Below are 22885 nucleotides of genomic sequence, written 5' to 3'. Positions count from 1 at the left end.
GGTCTCTCCAGGAAATCCAATCTTGAATTACTTATCAAGCTCTAGTAGGTTAAGTAAAAATACATTATGTTGGACAAGTAAGTGAGTTACATAAGCTCAATGAAGATGTGTTTATCAAACCTGTTTATGTGCAGATATTCCTGGTAGCTGTCTAGACATAAAAATTAAATGGACCCATTGCAAGATAGCTTGATCCATTCATTGGCAAGATGCCCTCAGTGAAAAAGAGGAATGCAAGGAGAAGTGAGCGAGTGCATGGAGAGGAGGAGGGCAGGAGAGGATGGAGTTAAAGCCCGATAAGAAATGATGGCGACAATAGACAGAGAGCCCCACTTATCGACAAGTAGAGTTGCACAAGGAAGGTCTGCGTCATATCTCTGTTTCTGGTCGCCAGGGGATGACACAGGGACAGCTGTCCAAACTTGCATCGTGGGTCCCTCATTGGTAACATGGGTGCCCGTGATTTTCTTAGTGACAGGGCAACATGGCAAGTATTAACTCAAAATCCTTTCCCAGATCTTGAAATAATAATTGTCTCTCACCAGGAGGATGATGAAGGCTGGCTCACAATCACCTCCACAGTCACTTTCCCAAATCTGCTGCCTTTGCTCATAAGCACTCCCCTCTTAAAGTAATCTATTCTCCCCACCTGGGCTTTCCACCACCATATTAGTTATTTTCCTTTGAAAACTTGACTGAAATCTTTTGGAGTTTTTGAAGGAATTTCCACTTCTGAAATATTCTAATTGCAGCCACGTAGGCTTCTGAAAGAAATGTTCCATGAAAGTGAAAAACAGAACTTACGTAAAACTCTAGTTAGGTATGCACTGTTTTGTGCTTTCCAGGTGTGGATATTACAGCAGTTTCTGGTTTTGATTTCTCTGGGAAAAAATTCTACTGACAAGAGGTTTGTGTTGAGGAAGAAACATAAAGAACATAACATCATAAGACTGACTATAAACAAAAGAGGTGGAATCTGAGTTTCCTGTCCCTGGTTTTGGTTCTTCATCATTCACTTCCAAAGAATTCTCTAGCTGCAGACAGTGAAAATGTTGACCACAGACAACAATACTGTTAATGCAAGTGCAGACTGTCACATGCTTCTTTGTTCATGGTTCTAGGGAGAATTCAGGTGATATGAAGGCTGCAGTGTGCAGGAATTAGAGGCAACTGCTGTGCTATTGGCTGCAGAGAAAGCAGGTCACAAGCACCCAGCTAATCCTAAAGTCTGTAGGAAGAACCCTCTAATATAGAGACAGTAGTGAGTCTTAGGAGAAAAAGGATTTCTAATTTGTCTGTCTTGCTCCACTATTTTGGAGCAAATGAAGACGATTAACTTAGTTGCTTATGACTTTTATGCTTAATCATAACTTAGATGCTGTTATGACATCTTTAAGATACTTAAAATTAAGAGAATTTCTTTGGAAAATAAAATTCTGAAATGGCTTAATGAACCAAAACTGGGTAAATCCCTTCAGAGAGCCAATACATACACAAAGCTATTAACTGAGTCACAGTTGTTTCCCAACAAGCTTTTTCTCTTGTTCACTTACACTAAGCAAAACTATATCCATCTAATCATTTCAAGATTTTTGAATAAAAGTGACAATTAAAAAAATATACAATGTCTAAAGTGAGAAGTGTTAGTTGCTCAGTTATGTCCGACTCTTTGCGACCCCATGGACTGTAGCCTGCTAGGTTCCTCTGTCCATGGAATTCTCCAGGCAAGAATACTGGAGTGGGTAGCCCTTCCCTTCTGCAGGGGATCTTCCTGATCCAGGGATCAAGCCTGAGTCTCCTGCATTGCAGGCAGATTCTTAACAGTCTGAGCCACCAGGGAAGCCCATATTATGTCAAAGTTTCAGATTAATTATACTTGATCTCTAAGATGAAATTCTAGGCAGCTATTAAAACCTTTCCATAGAAAATTAATTAATGACAAGGGGGATTTTAAGAATATATTGTTGCTATAAAAATTCTGCTGATGAAATACTCTGTTTTGCATAAGACTAATTATCAAACTATTAATAGTTTTAATTTTATCCAAATAATATTGTAGCACTATACAACTGTTACTTTCTGGTGGTGCGTGTATTGTAATCTTCCTTTATGAGATTAAAAAAAAAAAATTCCTATTTTTACCTTGCACATTTATTGCCTTTTTGTAACAAAAAATATTTTTATGAGTTAGGCTCTTCATTTTAAAAAATGGAATAAAAGAAAATATCCATCTATTTTTGTGCCAAAGTATTCATCAGTGCAACAGTATGTAATTATTACAGCTTAACACTCGCAGTGACAGGTCTTTATGGTGACAGCACTGTTGGTTATGCCCTTCATCAGCATCTATCACTTCCCCAGCCCCTCCCCAAGGCTGGCAGCCCTCCCTGTGAAGCATCAGGCTTTGCAGCAGATTGACTTGTCTTTATATCCTTAAAGCTTTCAGAACAGACAATCACTTGCTTTCCAGAAAGGAACTGGTATAGGCATCCCTCAGAGCTATTGCGGGTTCAGTTTCAGAACACCAGAATACACTGAATATTCCAGTAAAGTGAGTCACGTAAATTTTCTGGTTTTCCAGGGCATATAGAAGTTACGTTTACACTATACTATACCCAAGCATGTGTGCAATAGCATTATGTCTGAAAAAAAAAAATAACGTATAGACCTTAACTTAAAAATAAGGCATTGCTAAAAAACATTAGCCATCATCAGAGACTTCAGTAAGTCATAGTAATAATATCAAAGATCATTGATGTTACATATCACCAGAGCAACTACAATAATAGTAAAAATATTTGGTATATTGTGAGAATTACCAAAAGGTGACACAGAGACATGGAATAAGCAGATACTGATGGAAAAATGGTGCCTATAGACTTGCTCAATGCAGGTTTATGACAAGCTCTCAATTTGTAAAAACTGCAGTATCTGGGAAGCACAATAAAACAAGGTATGTCTATAGTTCTAAAGCAAGAAATAAAAATAAGATTGCCTCAAAAATTGAAGGTTTGAGAGAGAACATTATTTGTGATGTTTTTGCTACATTGAAAGCCAACTGGTAATTAGAAGCTCCAGAATAACATATAAACTTTACACCTGGGGTGAATGGAGCTCAGAGGCCAATCCCAAACCCTGAAGCTGGGGAATGCCTGTCTCTTGGTGCCCTGAGGTCTAATCCTGTTATTCTTACCAGAAGAATAAGCAGCCACAACCAGCTCAGGCCGAGATGTAAACATGGGGCCAAGGTTACATCTCCTGGTGGGACTTCCCCATGACATCACTGATGACCTCAACCAGGGAACCTTAAACTGAAGGTCTCCCAACACAGGAGTGAAAAGAGCAGCTCCACAGTGAAGGGTAAGATCCTTTCCTGGGAACAAGGTCATTCATCACAAAGGTGACAGGCTCCAAACAGAACCCTTGCCTTTCCCTTCTCCCTCCATCTTCCCCATTCACCCAGAATCTCAGTCTCTGCACCCAGAAACCAGTGTCAACCTCTCTCTCTGCCCTCAGAGCCCATGTTCAATCCATCACACAGTCCACTTGGCTCCACTTCCTTATCTACCCCAGGTCCGACCATCTCACCATTTCCACTGCAGGTACCTTAGACTAAGCCAACAGTCTAGAGAGGGTGCACTGTAAGAGAGTGAACATTGAATCTGGAGAACTGAAACACCATCAGTGTGGTTTTAGCTGTAAAGGAAGGAGGGAGAACAGAGCGATATAAAACTAGAAAGTTGGGGAGGGACGGGCAGTGAGCTGCTTCATGAAACTACTTTAAATATTTGTTCATAGACATTGACCAAGAGAGAAAAAATGTGAGGTTATAGAAATTTATAACCTCCTTACCAGGAGATATTGGTAAGTAAAAGACACGCGCTCCTTGGAAGAAAAGTTATGCCAAACCTATACAGTGCATTACAAAGTAGACATTGCTTTGCTGACAAAGGCCCATATGGTCAAAGCTATGGTTTCTCCAGAAGTCATGTATGGATGTGAGAGTTGGACCATAAGGAAGCCTGGATGCCAGTCTAAGAATTGATGCTTTTGAACTGTGGTGCTGGAGTAGACTCTTAAGGGTTCCCTGGACTGCAGGAGATCAAACCAGTCAATCCCAATGGATATCAACCCTGAATATTCACTGGAAGGACTGACGCTGCAGCTGAGGCCCCAATACTTTGGCCACCTGATGCAAAGAGCCAACTCACTGGAAAAGACCCTGATGATGGGAAACATTGGGAGAAGGAGGAGAAGGGGATGACAGAAGGTGAGATGGTTGGATGGGATCACCGACTCATTGAACATGAGTTTAAGTGAGCTCTGGTAGATAGCGAAAGGCAGTGAAGCCTGGCATGCTGCAGTCCATGGGGTTGCAAACAGTTGAACATGACTGAATGACTGAACAACAAACCAGTAAGTAAAGCATTTAAAAAATGAATGTATTTTGATAATATCAAGAAAGCTGACTGGTTGAGAGGGTATAGATGTTCACATCTGCAGATCAGGTTCTGAGTGATAACACTTTAGGACTGACCAGGTGACATGTCTTCCTAATTCTGTCCTTCAGTTTCCCTAACCAACCACACATTTCAAGCTGACAGTACTTCTAAGAATTAGATGATAAAAAGAATCTGCTACCATGAATGTAATTAATGCTACAATACCAAAAACCAAAAAATAAACCTTCAGGGTACATTTAGGAACAAAGAATTTAATTGAACAGACCCTTAACTGAGCTGGAGATCAAGCCATCTTTCTGCTGCTATGTCTAAAGCCTGATAAAGAACTTGAAATAGGTAAATTTCACAGCATCATTTATTTGTTATGGAAAAATGGTGCACTGGGGGACAGTCTTTGAAATACAATGTTGAGAGGTAAGACAAACAAAGTGACAGGTAAAAACTAGAAATAAAAGGTTACTTTTCCAATTAGCATTCAAGAACACAAAATGAAGGACTAAGGATGCCTGACACAAAACATTTCTAGACATTAAGAGTCACGTTGGGCAATCTTGAATGTCACCCCATCTCTCATGAAAGTCTGCATGTAGAGCCTGTTTCCTACCGTGATGTCTAGTCCAGGTAGCCATACACGCTACTTGGAGCCTAGAGCATCCTTTTGGTTAGGGATGCCCCTCTCCTGTCTGCCTTCCCAGAGGGAGGCACGTCCAGCACTGCCTCAATGCCGACAGCCTGGTATCTACTCAGTGCCCCACTGTTCATCCCATCTGACAATGCATGTGAAGTAGGACAGGAGGTGATATTCCAGAAGCTGCCCAAGAAGTCAAAAGAGATGGTACTATTATCCTTAGACCTAAGGAACTGTGGGTATTACTGACCACTCATTAGTGATTATTACCTGTTTTGTATGGACCATCAACATACCTTAAAGTATCTTGCATTCCCTGAGATTATTTGCTGTCAAAGTTTTTTTCTTTGAGGAATGCTTTCCTTATGTTATAAAGCCACATCCCATTTCTCATTTATTGAAACTGAGCAAGCAACAGAGGGAAAGGACAAGGAAAGAGATAAAATGAAAAAGAGAGAGAAAAGGAATAGACAGAGGAGGGAAATAGAGATAAGGAAGGAAATACTAAATTACTAAGAAAGAAAAAGCCAACCAAATCTGGAAGGAAGATACTAGGCAGATATCCAGAGACCAAAGCCTGGAGCTTGCCGTGTGTGCAGAACAGAGCTATTGTTAAGAGACTCGCTGGTTGTTTATTTAGTCTCTCATCCCTGATTTGCCTTTCTTTCCAAACTCTCATCTGTGATGCAGAAGCTGGGTCTCTGCAAGTCACTGCAGCACTTCAGAGACTCTTTTGCCAGGTGGCCTTTGTTAGGTCCTGCCAGTAGGGGGCACTAGAGGGAGAGTACAGGTGGGAAACACCACTAATGCTCTACCTGATTTTGCTACTAGCGTCACCTCAGCACTGGGACTTAACTCCAGCTCCCGGCTATTAGCACATGGAGAACCAGCCCCATCCTGCTCCCTCACAAATATGACCAGCAACCGGGCAGTGACCTCTCCTTGGAGGTACGAGCATCAGTTCTTTAGGGCCTCTCTTCCTAGTTCTCAGGTCTGGAGATCTGTCCGAGGTTATGGTAGCTGCTTTCTAAAATCATTACCCCAGTGTTTCACTTTTCTAGCCCTCTAATCCCTATGTAATACATTTCTTATATTAAATCCTTTCAGTTAAAAAGTACTGTTTTTCTCATTAGGCCGTTTCTTCTCATGGACTCCTGAGAAATTCTACAACTTTAGCCAACAACCTCCTGGCAGTCTAAATTCGAGCTATTATTTTGATAAGGGAATCCAGAAATGCTGAAACAACTGTAACACAGAGAAAATGACTGTGTTCTACCCCACTAAAATATGGAGCTATAACTTGGGTTTGGAATATTTTAACAGTTGGCCATCATAAAGAAATGACAACTCAAACTTTTAATATGAAAATATAAGATTATTGGATATATTATTTAATAGTACATTCTAAAAGTACAGTTAATTACTTGAGTAATTTTCAGGAATGAGAGAAGAAACTAAGAGAAACATTAATGGAGGTTCCTATCAAATTTTACAAGGAAGGATACATTGAAAATTGAACATAAATGGTGAAAATGGTGAGGGTCTTACCATTATCCAATCAGAGTCAATAACGGTGCTCAATCTGTGTGCAATGATCAGCACAGTGCACTGGGCAAATCTCTCACGAATTTTTTTTTGTATTAACTCATCAGTTCTAGAAACAAAGAAGTGGATTTAGTTCAGTAAAGACAGGAAAAGCAGAGTTAAGACTTAAAAATATCCTATGATATTTTTACAATGTTTTTAAAAGTCAATACTTTAACATATAGTCTTCTTCCTAAAAATAACTAAGTAAAAATTCCACTTAGAAATTTACTATTTTTCATAAAATGATGGAAAATTAGTCTTCCCTCCAAATTGCTTGAAACTATCAGGAGCTGGATTTAGGAATTCAGCTCTCTTATGGTGCCTCATAACAACATTGACACCATATAACATGTCTTGGTTTTATCCTTTGTTTTCTGGAATTAATATTATCAACAGATATCCATGAGGCCAAGCGAGCACTTAGAAACATTTAGAAGATTCACTAAATGTTTTCCATTTACCACATTTACAAGTCAGATTCAAGATTTCCTGGGGCTCAGCTCCATACCTTGGATCCACGTATGATGTGGCTTTGTCTATAATCAATACCTGATTCTTCCTGAGAAGAGCCCTGGCAAGGCACACCAATTGTTTCTGACCAACACTCAAGTTCAATCCAGATTCTGCTAATTCAGTAGTCATTTTAGCAGGAAGACTTTTGATGGATTCTTTAAGTTGTACCTGTGGATACAGAAAGAATGACATTTTTCTAAGCAAACTGCTACTGAAGTAGACAAGCCTCTTAGATACTAGAGCTTTGACGTCCTCAGGACTTCTTATGTATCTTACATGTACAGCCAGGTGATGGGGAGAGCCCCTTCCAGTGAATGTTCACTTAGAGAGATGGTGGAGTCAAGTCAGGACAGAAAGATCTCAGTGCCCCCCATTCCCATCATAGGACATCCACCAGAAACCCCACCTAGGGGTTAGTTAAGGAAGTCTTTCAAAAAGTGAAGCGATTTCTCCTAATGTGATTTAAACAGAAACGTTAAAAGGATCTTTATGGTTGAGTCAAGTTTCCCAAAGTACATTTGCATAGGAGTTCGTACAGTAGAGAAAAACTTTCAAAAATTTTACAGAAGATCTGGTTCTCTGAAGATATAGTCTTATTGGCCCTTTACTATTTTCTAAAGTTTAATATATGCAAGTTTCAAACAATGGCAAACTGCCCTTATACATTAGTAATCCTGGAGCCCATTCTGATGATGGTTCTTTCCCAAGTTTAATCCTATAAACACTGGACCAATTAAATTCATTTTCTTCAGTGTTATAAATGCATTGTAGTGAATGAAAACACATGAAAAACAAAACACAACATCTTATTTTCCCCAGCATATGGATATAGGTTGCTGTTGTCCAGTCACTGAGTCGTGTCCAACCCTTTGCAACTGCTTGGACAGCAGCACACCAGGGTTCCTTGCCCTTCACTATTTCTTGGAGTTTGCTGAAACCCATGTCCATTACGTCAGTGATGCCATCCAACCATCTTGTCCTCTTTTGTACCCTTCCCAACCTGTCTTCCATCTTTTCCAGCATCGGGGGATTTTTCCACTGAGTCGTCTCTTCACATCACGTGGCCAAAGTACTGGAGCTTCAGCTTCATTATCAGTCCTTCCAAGGAAAATTCAGGGTTGATTTCCTTTAGGATTGACTTTCTTTATCTGCTTGTGGTCCAAGGGACTCACAACTATTTTCTCCAGAACTGCAGTTTAAAAGCATCAGTTCTTCAGTGCTCAGCCTTATTTATGGTCCAACTTTCACACTGGTACATGACTACTGGGAAAACCATAGGTTTGACTACATGGACTTTGTTGGCAAGTGATGTCTCTGCTTTTTAATATTCTGTCTAGGTTTGTTACAACTCCTTTTCCCACGAGCAAGCATCTTTTAATTTCATGGCTGCAGTCACCATCTGCAGTGATTTTGGAGATAAAGTCTGTTATTGTTTCCACTATGTCCCCATATATTGCAATGAAGTGATGAGATAGGATGCCATGATCTTAGTTTCTTGAATGTTGAACTTTAAGCCAGCTTTTTCACACTCCTCTTTCACTTTTGTCAAGAAGATTTTTAATTCCTCTTCACTTTCTACCATTAGGGTCATATCAGGTGCATATCTGACATCATTGATATTTCTCTCAGCAATCTTGATGCCAGCTTCATCTAGCCCATCATTTCGCATGATGTACTTTGCATATAAGTCAAATAAGCAAGGTGACAATATATAGCCTTGATGTACTCCTTTCCCAATTTGGAACCAGTCCAAATTGTTGCTTTGGAACCAGCTGTTCCCTGTCTGGTTCTAACTGTTGCTTCTTGACCTGAATACAGGTTTCGCAGGAGGCAAGTAAGGTGGTCTGGTATTCCTATCTCTTTAAGAATTTTCCACAGTTTGTTGTGATCCACACAGTCAAAGGCTATAGTATAGTCAATGAAAAAGACATTTTTCTGGAATTCTCTTGCTTTTTCGATGACCCAATGGATGTTGGCAATTTGATTTCCAGTTTCTCTGGCTTTTCTAAATCCAGGTTGCACATTTGAAAGTTCTTGGTTCATACACAGTTGAAGCTTAGCGTGAAGAATTTTGAGCATTACCTTGCTAGCATGGGAAATGAGTGCAATTGTGTGGTAATTTGAACATTTCTTGGCACTGCCCTTCTATGGGTATGGAATGAAGACTGACCTTACCAGTCCTGTGGCCACTGCTGAGTCTTCCAAATTTGCTGGCATATTGAGTGCAGCACTTGAACAGCATCATCTTTTAGGATTTAAAATCAGTTCAGTTCAGTCGCTCTGTCGTGTCCAACTCTTTGCAACTCCATGGACTGCAGTATAGCAGGCCTCCCTGTCCATCACCAACTCCCAGAGTCTACTCAAACTCATGTTCATTGAGTCAGTGAGGCCATCCAACCATCTCATCCTTTGTTGACCCCTTCTCCTCCTGCCTTCTGTCTTTCCCAGCATCAGGCTTTTTTCAAATGAGTCAGTTCTTTGCATCAGGTGGCCAAAGTACTGGAGTTTCAGCTTCAAGATCAGTACTTCCAAGAATATTCAGGACTGATTTCCTTTAGGATGGATTGGATGGATCTCCTTGCAATCCAAGGGACTCATAAGAGTCTTCTCCAAAATCACAGTTCAAAAGCATCAATACTTCAGTGCTCAGCTTTCTTTAGAGTACAACTCTCACATTCATATATGACTATTGGAAAAACCGTAGTATTGACTAGGTGGACTGTTGTTGGCAAAGTAATGTTTCTGCTTTTTAATATGCTAAGTTGGTCATAACTTTCCTTCCAAGGAGTAAGCATCTTTTAATTTCATGGCTGCAGTCACCATCTGCAGTGATTTTGAAGCCCCCCAAAATAAAGTCTGCCACTGTTTCCACTGTTTCCCCATCTATTTGCCATGAAGTAATGGGACCGGATGTCATGATCTTCGTTTTCTGAATGTTGAGCTTTAAGCCAACTTTTTTGCTCTCCTCTTTCACTTTCATCAAGAGGCTCTTTAGTTCTTCTTCACTTTCTGCCACAATGGTGCTGCCACCTGCATATCTGAATTTATTGACATTTATCCTAGAAATCTTGATTCCAGCTTGTGCTTCCTCCAGCCCAGTATTTCTCATGATGTACTCTGCATATAAGTTAAATAACCACGGTGACAATATGCAGCCTTGACGTACTCCTTTTCCTATTTGGAACCAGTCTGTTCTTCCATGTCCAGTTCTAACTGTTGCTTCCTGACCTGCATACAGATTTCTCAAAAGGCATGTCAGGTGGTCTGGTATACCCATCTCTTTCAGAATTTTCCACAGTTTATTGTGATCCACACAGTAAAAGGCACTGGCAGAGTCATAAAGTAGAAATAGAGGTTTTTCTGGAACTCTCTTGCTTTTCTGATGATCCAGCAGATGTTGGCCATTTCATGTCTGGTTCTTCTGCCTTTTGTAAAACCAGCTTGAACATCTGGAAGTTTACGGTTCAAATATTGTTGAAGCCTTGCTTGGAGAATTATGAGCATTACATTACTGTTGTATGAGATGAGTACAATTGTGCAGAGTTTGAGCATTCTTTGGCATGGCCTTTCTTTGAGACTGAAATGAAAACTGACATTTTCCAGTCCTATGGACACTGCTGAGTTTTCCAAATTTGCTGGCATACCCACTGCAGCACTTTCACAGAATCATCTTTTACAATTTGAAATAGCTCAACTGGAATTCCATCACCTCCATTAGCTTTGTTCATAGTGATGCTTCCTAAGGCCCACTTGACTTCATATTCCAGGATGTCTGGCTCTAGGTGAGTGATCACACCATTCTAATCATCTGGGTTATGAAGATTTTTTTATACAGTTCTTCTGTGTATTCTTGCCACCTCTTCTTAATATCTTTTGCTTCTGTTAGGTCTATACCATTTCTGTCCTTTATCAAGCCCATCTTTGCACGAAATGTTCCCTTTGTATCTCTAATTTTCTTGAAGAGATCTCTAGTCTTTCCCATTCTATTGTTTTCCTCTATTTCTTTGCATTGATCACTGAGGAAAGCTTTCGTTTTTTATTTTATTATTTTTTTGGAGGTTAATTACTTTACAATATTGTATTGGGTTTGCCATACATCAATATGAATCTGCCACAGGTATACATGTGTTCCCCATCCTGAACCTCCCTCCCTCCTCCCTCCCCGTACCATCCCTCTGGGTCGTCTCAGTGCAATTGTATAAAGGATATATTCTTATATAAGTAACTGGCTCCAAAACATCAGATCACATTTTAAACAAAGGAAAGCACTGAAAAAGTTATAATTTAAGGAAAATAAAACAAATAACTACTATTCAAAACTATACATCTCAGTATCGAATACTTCAGATTGATTTTGAGCTTGGGAAAATAATAGAATACAGCAAAACTGAAGAATAATACACTGGCCTCTAAGGCAGCCTGCCTCCAGCATCGCTGTGTGCATTCTGTGTAGTGGGTGCTGACGCCCCTTACAGGAGGGGAACACAGAGGTCAGGTGGTTTCCACATTTAGTGGGAATTTCTTACTTTTCAAATAGAAAATCTGGTGTGGGTCAGAAGGAGACACTGAAATGCAAACAACAGATGGGGAAGAGCTTTTACTAGAGCAGGGCCAGCAGTAAAGGAAGTTCACCTAATATAAAGCCCAGGGAAATGAACACGTGGCCTGTTGCCACCACAGGGACTGAACCACGTGGTTCCTGATGCACCGGCTGCTGACACCCAGGTTTCTGTATCTTTGTTTCCTGTGTGATGAGACACACTTGTGTCCTAACAGAGGCACTATCAATGTCAGACATTTAACTGTATGATTTCTTCTCAGTTTTGACAGGACATTTTTATTATTGTTTAGTTCCTAAGTCATAGACCTTATAGATTGTAGCCCACCAGGTTCCTCTGTCCATGGGATTTCCCAGGCAAGAATATTGGGGTGGGTTACCATTTCCTCCTCCAGGGAATCTTCCCAACTCAGGGACCAACCCCACTTCTCTTCCTTTGCAGGCAGACTCTTCACCACTCAGCAACTGGGGAAGCCCCCATACTATACTCTTAATTCCAAATCCCAGTATCTAAGGTGTTTTGTTTTTGCTTTTAAACAGAAGCAACACATCAATGATTCATTTCCAGAGTTTTATCTACTATGACCTTTTAACCTCTGAGTGATAAAGTGCTTCATCTTCAGGCACTACTCATGTTATATTTTTGGAGCTGCCTTTGCTTTTTAGCACCCCAATAGCACTAATTTCTGATGAACTTTTATCAGTTTACAGTAACTTGGCAAATTTCAGTACATGAAAAATGTATTTTCAGCATATTTAGAAAAATAACCAAAATGAGACCGGCAGCATCCATAGGACTGTCTTCCTTCTGAATGTCCATTACTGCCAATGAAGAGGAGGAAACAGAACTAGAGGACCTTAAAAAAAATTTAAGCCATCATTTCCATTTAATTGAAGTTCATAAAGAGGAAAACATAGTGGTTCCCTCCTACTCATTCTCAGGTTAACTCTGTGAGTTTGGGTTCACATATCCAGTTAGGCATCATTTACAAATTAATAACTAGGGTTTCTGGTTCGCTTAAAACCTGACTTCATCGATTTAGTGATACCTCTTGATGAGGGTGAAGGAGGAGAGTGAAAAAACTGGCTTAAAACTCAACATTAAGAAAACTAAGATCATGGCATCCAGTCCCATCATTTCATGGCAAATAGAAGGGGAAAAGGTAGAAGCAGGGGCATATTTCTTCTTCTTGGGCTCTAAAATCAGTGCAGATGGTGACTGTAGCCTTGAAATTAGAAGATGGTTGCTTCTTGGCAGGAAAGCTATGGCAAAACTAGACAGTGTGTTAAAAAGCAAAGATATCACTTTGTTGACAAAGGTCCATATAATCAAACCGGTGGTCTTTCCAGTAGTCATGTACAGATGCAAGAGCTGGGCAATAACACAGTGCTAAGGAGTCAATGCTTTTGAACTGTGGTACTGGAGAACAGTATTGAGAGTCCCTTGGAAAACAAGGAGATCAAACTAGTCAATATTAAAGGAAATCAACCCTGAATATTCTCTGGAAAGACTGATGCTGAAGCTCCAATATTTTGGCCACCTGATGCAAACAGTTGACTCATTGGAAAAGACCCTGATGCTGGGAAACACTGAAGGCAGGAGGAGAGGAGGGAGAGAGAGGATAAGATGGCTGGATGGCATCTTCTATTCAATGGACATGAACTTGGACAATCTCCAGGAGATGGTGAGGGACAGGCAAGCCTGGTATGCTGTAGTTCATGGGGTCACAAAGAGTCAGAGGTGACTTAGCAACTGAACAATAATAACTTAGAGTGATAAATCACCCCTTTATCCAGATCCTCTAGGAATTATTTCTTTATCACATTTGTATGTTTTTCAATGAATGATTTGGTAAGTTTTCTTTTAAAATAGTCATAAGGAATCAATTCCTAGAGAAACATAATGATGGGATGATTTCTCTAAGTGATATCACCAAAGGTAACAGGGTTAATTCCAGAAGCAATACATGGAAACCACACACTTGACTTTGTGAAATAAACTCACATTTCTTTCTTTTTATAGAAAGTTCCAAATGTAGTTTAAATAGAAGTAGATCTTAGTATTTTTATAATTTAGATTGCCTATAAAAATAGGCAAAGTATATAAAAATACCTCAGTATTTTTTTAATTTAGATTGCCTCTCTGTCCATGGAACAATATGTTCTAAAATTCTAGAGTAAGGCTACTTGAGAATCTGTGAAAAAAGATCTCAATCTGGGAAACAAATATAAAAATAATTTACCAGTACTTCAAGTTATTTTTTTTAAAGATGTGTCCCAATTTCACCATTAAATTTGTCCTATGAATTCAAGAGTAGTGGATCATCCTATCGTTCTTTGTGTTTAATGGTTAAATGCTCTACACACCTCTTCTCTTGTAGAATTTTACTGTAAAAGACTCACAAACTTAAATGAAATCAGAGGCGCACTGTTTTTCAGGAGGAGAAGGTGAAGCAATCGACTCAACCTAAGAAAACAAAATCCACGTGCTTCTGAAAAGCAGGGTGGGTATATAAAGACTCAGTCGTGACATCCTTCAGAAACCAGAATTACTGACTGGAAATGGTCATACCTCCAAATCTGCCTGCTCATAGTCAAGGTTCCTCTGTATATTACAGATTTCAGAGTTTCCCTAGAAGGGAAACACTAAATGATAAATACACCAGTTCAAACCAATGTGAACAATCAATCTCTCAAATCTGTGTAACAAAAACAACAACAAAAGATTTAAAAAATACGCCACACTTCTCTGAAATGAAAAGATCAATCAAACATTTAGTAGTTATTTAGGTAGAGCATTTTCCCTGAGTTTTCCTCTAAGAGTCTTATAGATCTGGTCTTACATTTAGGTTTTCAATCCATTTTGAGTTTAGTTTTGTATGTATCAGGGAGTGTTCTAATTTTATTCTTTTACACATAGCTGTCCAGTTTTCCCACACCACTTACTGAAGAGACCGCATTTTCTCCATTGTATATTCTTGCCTCCTATGTCATAGATTAGTTGGGTACGGGTGTGTGAGTTCATCTCCGGGCTCTCCAGCCTGCTCCACTGATCTGTATTTCTGTTTTTGTGCCAGTGCCATACCAGCTTGATTACTCTAGCTCTGTACTGAACTGGCGAAAAAGTTCATTTTTTTTTTCATAAAATCTTATGTAACAAACTTTTTTGCCAACTCAATAATATATTCTGAAGTCAGGGAACCTAGTTTCTCCAGCTTCGGTTTTCTTTCTTAAGACTGCTTTGGTTACTTGGGGTCTTTTGTGTTTCCATTAAAACTGTAAGATTTTTGGCTCTAATTCTATGCAAAACACCATTGGTAATTTGCCAGAGATTGTACTGAATCTGTAGATTCTTTGGGTAGTATAGTCATTTTCACAATATTGTTTCTTCCAATCCAAGAACATGGTATATCCCTCCATCTGGTCTGCATCATCTTTGATCTCTTTTGTCAGTATCTTGTAGTTTTATGAGTACAGGTCTTTTGTCTCCTTAGGTAGGTTTATTCCTAGGTATTTTACTCTTTTTGTTGCAATGGTAAATGGGATTGTTTTCTCAACTCCTCTTTCTGATCTTTCATCATTAATTTATAGGAATGCTCATTCTTACTTTTTAAAAGCAAAAGACTATGTATGGCAGAATCACTACAATATTGTAAAGTAATTAGCCTTCAATTAAATACATTTAAAAAAAGAAGTCTAGGGGTTCTGCCATCCGTAGAACTGATTTGTAAAAGGAGTGCAAATACACAAAATAGTTAAAAAAATAAAATACAAACTGACAGCAATTTAATAGTCATTTTTTTTTTTTCATGCAAGGGTGCAGAAACTCAAAGAAGCAGAGCAAGGGACCTGACATAAATAACAGAAAATTCTTTCAAAATGAACCTATCCATATAAAAGCTGAGCAGATGTTCCAGGGTTCTGTTATCTGCATTAATGCTACAGCATTAAAATGACAAAATTGCCAATAAATAATCATCATTAATTCTGACCATATAATTTACCTTTATAAACACTTTCCTATGAAACTTCTACATTTTATTAGTATGATCTTGTTTATATCTTTTAGTTAATAAGGAAAAACTACTATTGTCTCCACTCAGGAGATGTTTCCTAAGACCAGAGAATAAAATGAATATTGGAGTGTAATGGAGTAGTTAATTGACTAGGTCACTAGTAGAATTTGATCCCACAGTTTTAACATCTAATTGAGTACTCTGCTAAGGACAAGATAATGTGTCTATTTGTTCAGGGTTCTAGGAAAATAGCTAAAATGAAAACATGTCACATTATATTGTTGCTTTTCATCATCATCAATACACACATTTTTAAGCATACCCATGTTATCAGTGTTTTCTTAGGAGGTTGTAGAAGTCAGTGAAATTGATACACTCCCCTTAATTATCTGCAATGCTCTAAATGTAAGCACACATATACTGATGCTAACAAGTTAATTACAGTTACTATTAATAAATTACCTCTTCTAAGGCATTCCAGAGTTCGTCATCCGTATGCTCATTAAAGGGATCCAGATTTTCCCTCATTGTTCCAGTGAATAAAACAGGTTCCTAAATATGCCAAAACAGTGAGTGTTATTACCTTAACCTCTTTTTATTTTATTCTAATGTGTACAGACTGTCAAAATTAAAATATAAAGACATCTAAATTCATTAATTATTAATAATGAAGTTGCAAATGTATGTTTACAAAACAGTATCTCTAAAATAATTTTCCATTGTACAAAGTGTGCTGCAAAATATCTTCTGGACTACTGAACACTAACAGAAGAAAGTGTTGAAGAAGGTTTTTTCATCTTAAGGAAAAAGCTGAAGATGAAGATTTAATTAAAAAAAAGAAAAATACCACCCTGGTAATAAATATCTGTTTAAACACTCACACAAACTGAGGAAATAATTACATGAGAAACTTAACATCAAGATCTACATAAATTAACTGTCAATCCTGGTGTGACTGGGAAATACCAAGAGCATGATTAGTAGAGGTTTGTGCCTCAAAGCAAACCATTAAATATTTACACATTAGCACTTTAGACTAAACTAGGCTATTTTCTCCATTGGTCAGACTATCTTCTAGGATCTGGAATATCTCCATATGTGTGAAATTAACACCCCACATGTGCAAGGGGAACGTCAACTCCTGGGGTCTGCAGCACCTCTGTCCATGGAGAGATCACCTCTGATTTTGGCATCAGCTGGCCCCCACGTTCTCTCACATGTGTGTCAGGATGGCCTGCCTCAAATTCATTATTAACTGCAAGGCCAGGAGGACCTGAAACCCACTGTGACCTGTGTCATGACACTTTAATTTAAATAGTTCTTCCTATTCATCTGCTTCAGGAGGAGCCACAAGTAAATTACTCTGGAAATATATGTCTCCTCTTGGCCTCAAGAGAGAATCCTGTACATAAGCTCATGTAGGCCATTTACATTTTCCTCTGGAAGGCTCAGTGAGCCAGGCCATAAGAATATGGGCAGCAGTGAAGAGCCCAACAGGCTCCTTTCAGTGGAGACGGCAGGACAAGGGGAGGCACATGTGTGGGAACAAGAGGAGACCCGACTCCTCCACAAGTGCCCGGATGCTCGGAATCCCCACGTTCAAATCCTGCCTGGCCTTGGGGCTGGACTTTCCTCCTCACTTCACAAAAGCCTGAGAGGAAAGATGAAGAAGACAGACATTTCTTTTCCCTAATCATGAGGAAGAGTGATACTCAGGAAGCCTTCCAAACCTTCCGTCAATATGGTCTCAGTTTTAAGTCTGGTGAGGGAGAAATGAATACAGAAAACTCAGGGTGTGCCACCAAAAAAAGACATACCCCTGAGCACAATCCACAATTAAAAAGACACTATAAAGGGAGATTTATTTGCACAGAGTTGATTATGTGGCCGATATGCTTCCAAAGTACTGAAAATCACTAGTCATACAATATTTCAGGATGAGTACTGAACTGAACTAAAAAACCTCAAGACCAAATTTAAAGTTTCCCTTAAAACTTGAATTTAGGATCAAGGACTAAACAACCACCTAAACAATGGTAAGCGTTCCTTGTCAGAGGAATAAGTATCATTCTACTTCAGATTTTTGTAAAAACTTGTTACTGTTTGTAATCATCAACCTTAAGATTCCCACACGCTGGTGATTTCTCATCCTTCAGCTGTCTCCATGAGGTTTACACAAGTGATGTAGCCAGGCGAGGGGAGGCTGGTCCCCAATATTCTTCCTCCTTCCCTTCTCCATCTTCCCTCCATCTTCCAGGTCCTTTCAAGTAAGCAGGCTACTCCCTGCATATAATCTCAATCGGTGTTCTTTCTGGGGGACATATTTAACTACTTCAGATCCTGAGCACAAAGAACACACATACTTCAGCTACCTGTTGTGTTTAAGGAAATTATTTAAGAAGAACTTTCATTTTAAATTATTGCTAAAATTTTGAACGGAAGTTGAGGAGTACCTTCTTAAAAACACAGTATTCATCTTTGAATGTCCCCGCCATGACCGATGGTCTATTTCCCCACTCCCCTGTCTCTGCTCCTACCCAGGTCCTTGTTACCATCACATTTCCCCCAGTTCTGACCTGTTCATGCAGGGTCAGCAGTGACGGGGATGAGCCTGGGAGGAACAGTGACCACCATGGAAGCTCCCTGCTGCTTCCAGAATCACAGGGACCAGGGATCCAGGGAACATGGTGTGGGTCTGGCTCAGCTGAGAGAGGCAACTCAAAGAAACAGCACTGGGCTCCCCCTCTGCAGAGTCTGCTCTCAGCTTCCTAAGTTCCCTACATTGGAGTGTTGAGACACAAGCATCACTGCTACCTACTCATTTGAGGGGAAGACAAATGTAAGTTTTTGCACTTAGACAAGTAAATTCAAGGAACCAAACTAACAGATTTTCTTCACCTCTGCAGCTAGCAAGATGCTGTAAAGGCAAAGGGCTCTTGGTTGGGGAGGGATAACATTTTGAGTATCTTCTCCTGACACATATCAGCCCATGACATACAAGTGCATAAACCCATTTCTAAACTGATATTTCCAAATGGAGGACAGAGCAATAGGAGTAGTATCTTCTGGCTTTGATCTATACTTACTTACTCTTGCTATGGTTTGAGGAGTCTTTTCAAGTGGGACGGTAGGAAAAATGGGGAAAATATCTGATGAGTACAACACAGGTGAAGGATTGCTGCTTTTGAACTGTGGTGTTGCAGAAGATTCTTGAGAGTTCTTTGGACTACAAGGAGATCAAACCAGTCAATCCTAAAGGAAATCAACCCTGAATAGTCACTGGAGGGACTGATACTGAAGCTGAAGCTTCAACACTTTGGCCATCTGATGTGAAAAGCTGACTCATTGGAAAAGACCCTGATGCTGGGAAAGACTGAAGGCAGGAGGAGAAAGGGATGATTGGATGGCATCACCGACTCGATGGACATGAGTTTAAGCAAGTTCCGGGAGTTGGTGATGGACAGGGAATCCTGGCGTCCTGCAGTCCATGGGGTCACAAAGAGAGACACGACTGAGAAGTGGACGGGTGGAGACTGGAGAGCGTAGGTCTCTGTGATATGGCTAGTACTTTACTCTGCTGCGATGGGAGCCTTTGGAGATAAAACTGAAACTCTTCACTATACAACTGAAACACTGTGAATCAACTATACTTCAATTTTTAAAAAGTAGACACACATAAAATTTGAATCCTGGCTGTGCCCCTTACTTGAAAAGTAGGATAAGCTCCCAGTGACTCAGATTTTAATTTTGTCAGATAAGGATAGCAACAAATTGTGAGGATTAAGCAGGACATGGTGGGATAAGAAACTAAAATGTGTTAACGATTCCATAAACGTTAGGAATTATTATTAATACTCGTGTAACTTGTCAGGGACTGTAACAAGCACTAGAGGAAAAGAAATGAGAGATACAGGCCCTGTCCTCAAAGAGAGAAAGAAAATAGTCAAGAGTGTGGGGAGGGCTGAGAAAAAGGCTGGAGGTCTTGGTGGGGGATTGGAAAGTAAGAGTATGTATAAGGTGATGGTCAGGAAAGAAGCTGGTGGGAAGAAAGACAGAAATCAAAATACAAAAAAGTTTTAGTCTGATTTCTTGCTCTTGGTGGAAAATGTTAGATACATTTCTCTGTGGTACTTTTCCCCAAAATTCCTATTGTATTTTTTGTTTGTTTGTTTTTATTTTCTATTTCTTTGCTTTACTATTCATATTTATGTAACAATTTAGCTTTTATTATTAAAAGATAAATACAAAGAAAATCACCAAAGACCATGAACACATAAACAGATAGTAAAGAGAAAAGTCACTTCAGAAGGTGTTACTCTTTTTACTTATGTAGAAATAATACCCAAAAGGCTAGTGCCCTTATTCTTAAGAATAATAACAGTTCCTGATGACTGAGCATTCCTAAGAATGAGACATGGGCACAAACATTATCTCACTAAGTTACATCTTCACCACAAATCTGTGGGTCAGTGATTTCCAGACTGGGTTTAAGGACAAGGATGTTGCAGCTTGGCAGCCAAGTGACATCATCAAGGTCCCACAGTCGACGAGGCAGAGCAGGAATACACTGTGGGTCACACTGACGCTGGGTCTACACTCTTAACCATTCTAGCCCTCTCTGCCTCCTGAATGGCTTCCTGGGAATCTTTACACATTGCAAGTTCTCTCCAGATTTTCTCTCTTTAATCAACCAACACTGCATCTTGGAGACAAAGGCATATGAAGTGGAATCTACAAGGATACAAAGCTTAGCACTATTTTGCAAACATGCTGTCTGGAGTCTGTACCTAGAACATGCTCAAAGGACAGACGGAAATCAACAGAATAGAACCAAACATGCTGATGTCAAGGCATGTTTAGTCTTTGCTCAGATGTGCTTCCAAATATTATTGGCAGAGCCAAGAATCATCTAATGTTATTTATTTACAGAGTTATTTTATGTACACAAGCATGCAACTTTTTCCTTTTAAGAAGCATTAAAAATAATGCAGGGATGTTTCTAAAGCTTTGCATTCAAGGATGTGAAAGGACTTTACAGACATGCCCTTTAGTTCTACTAACTAATCTCACATGGCCTTTTCAGAGATGAGCACCATCAAAACATGAAACTTGGGAATCTAAGTTCATTTATTTTCTACTGTAACCATAAGTCATAAATCTAATAGCCAGAGGAAATCTTTACATATGGGACTGAATGTGCTAAAAAGTTCTTCCTATTTTTCCTAAAAGGGATACCTTTGAAAAAAATTTTTTTCAATTGTGATAAAATATACATAAAATTTGCTAGATTAACCACTTTAAGTGCACAGTCCAGTGATGCTAAATACATTCACATTGTTGTAAAGCCATCACCACCATCTAGCCTCAGATCTCCTTTCATCTTGAAGAGCTGAAACTCTGTACCCATTAAACAACAGCTCCCCTCTCCTGGCCACTCCTGGCACCCACCATTCTTCATACTGTATCCATGAATTTGCTATTCTAGGTAACTCCTATTAGTAGAATCATACAGTATTTGTCCTTTGTAAATGACTTATTTCACTTAGCTTAATTTTTTTCAAGGTCATCTGTGCTGTAGCATGTGTCAGAATTTTATTCTTTATTAAGGCTGAGTAATATTCTACTGTATGTATATGCACCACATTTTGTTTGTTGATTCATCTGTCAATGGACCCTTGGGTGCCTCCACCCTTTGCTGTTGAGAATAATGCTGCTATAACATGCATGTTCTAGTATCTCTTCAAGACCTTTCTTCCAATTCTTTTGGGTTTATACTCTTAAGTAGAATTGCTAGGTCATATGATAATTCCATCATCAACTCTTCAGAGGAACCAGCAAGTTGATTTCCACAGTAGCTGCACTATTTCACATTCCTTTCAGCAATGAACAAGGATTCTAATTTCTCTACATCCTTGACAATACTTATCATTCTTTTTTTCTCTCTTCTTTGATAGCAGACACCTTAAAGGGTGTGAAGTGGCATTTCACTAGAATCTGAAAAGAATATCTTGGTTTTAAAATTACTTAGAGTAATTCTAGGTATTTTTGAGGTCACAGGTAGTTAGCAACAGCCATACCCAAGTCCACATTCACCTTCCTTTGGGTGCCATGTTGTACATGCTTTCTGATAAACAGGCATTTCAGGACACATTGCACCCACATTTCAGGAAGCACATTTGCCTGGCTCATTCTGTCTCACCTCCTCTCTGTTTCTCATCTCAAGGGGGTATTTTTCTGAGCTTGCCTTGATTGGCAGATGATTACTAAGTATATAAATAAAAACTTTTTTTTTTTTAATCACCAAGTCCTTCAAAGCAGAGGGCAGGATGATAGATGAGGACACAGGATCCCCTTGGCTATATATCTGGAGGATAGTAATTTCTCAGTAAATGTCACAGAATTATGTTGAGTGAATGAACCACAAGGAAAGACAGGAGTGTCTACCCGTGCATATAATCCGGTCTCCAAACTCTCCTTGAAAGTTTTACTACTTTAAGAAGAAGAAGAAAAGAGAACAGAGTCAGAGCCCAGGAAGAGATGGCCAACTCACCCCTCCACCATCAGAGCAGGCACATGTGGGTCTACATGAAGCACTTCACACTCACGGACCTATTTTGTCCTCACAACAGATTGAGGGGGTGATACCATTATCTGCCTTGTACGACAGAGAAAACCAAGGTACATAGAGACAGAATTCTGAGTCCCCTGCTCTTCCTTATTATTCTGTACTGCCTCCCTGGTGAAAATTATTCATTAATGACTAAATTGTCAAAGTCTCCCCAAAGCATCTATATATCCTATGATTCTCAAAGCCCCACAATCTCACAGAAAGTTCTCCAAGGGGATAAACACTTTAAAAAGATGTCCTTGTTTCCCACAGCAAAATTACATCTATAAGATACTTATTAATAAAATTCACATTTCCCTATAGGAACCTCTCCAGTGCTAAGCAAATCATCTATCCTTCTGTTCTCAGAATTATGTGATTATCAGTGGAAACACTGTGGAAACTGAGGAAGTCTGAGTTCAGAAATCTATCTCAGTAAGTTATTAAATCACATGCACACAAAACTAACAAATGAACAACAACAACAAAACCCCAAACCTGGTATCCAATGAA

General features: G+C 39.3%; 1 protein-coding gene across 1 annotated transcript in view; it reads right to left on the bottom strand.

Moving 5' to 3' along the window:
- LOC120883302 (multidrug resistance-associated protein 4-like) overlaps positions 1-22885 on the bottom strand; it is a 296729-nt gene that overhangs the window by 12897 nt on the left and 260947 nt on the right. The window contains 3 exon segments of the mRNA XM_040267344.1: positions 6640-6745; positions 7187-7359; positions 16228-16317. Of these exon segments, the coding sequence (XP_040123278.1) occupies positions 6640-6745; positions 7187-7359; positions 16228-16317 (369 nt within the window).

This window comes from Oryx dammah, unplaced genomic scaffold (assembly GCF_014754425.2).
Source record: "Oryx dammah isolate SB20612 unplaced genomic scaffold, SCBI_Odam_1.1 HiC_scaffold_24, whole genome shotgun sequence".
In the NCBI taxonomy this organism is placed as follows: domain Eukaryota; kingdom Metazoa; phylum Chordata; class Mammalia; order Artiodactyla; family Bovidae; genus Oryx; species Oryx dammah.
Note: the sequence above shows the minus strand (reverse complement) of the source record. Positions and strands in the feature narration are given on the sequence as shown.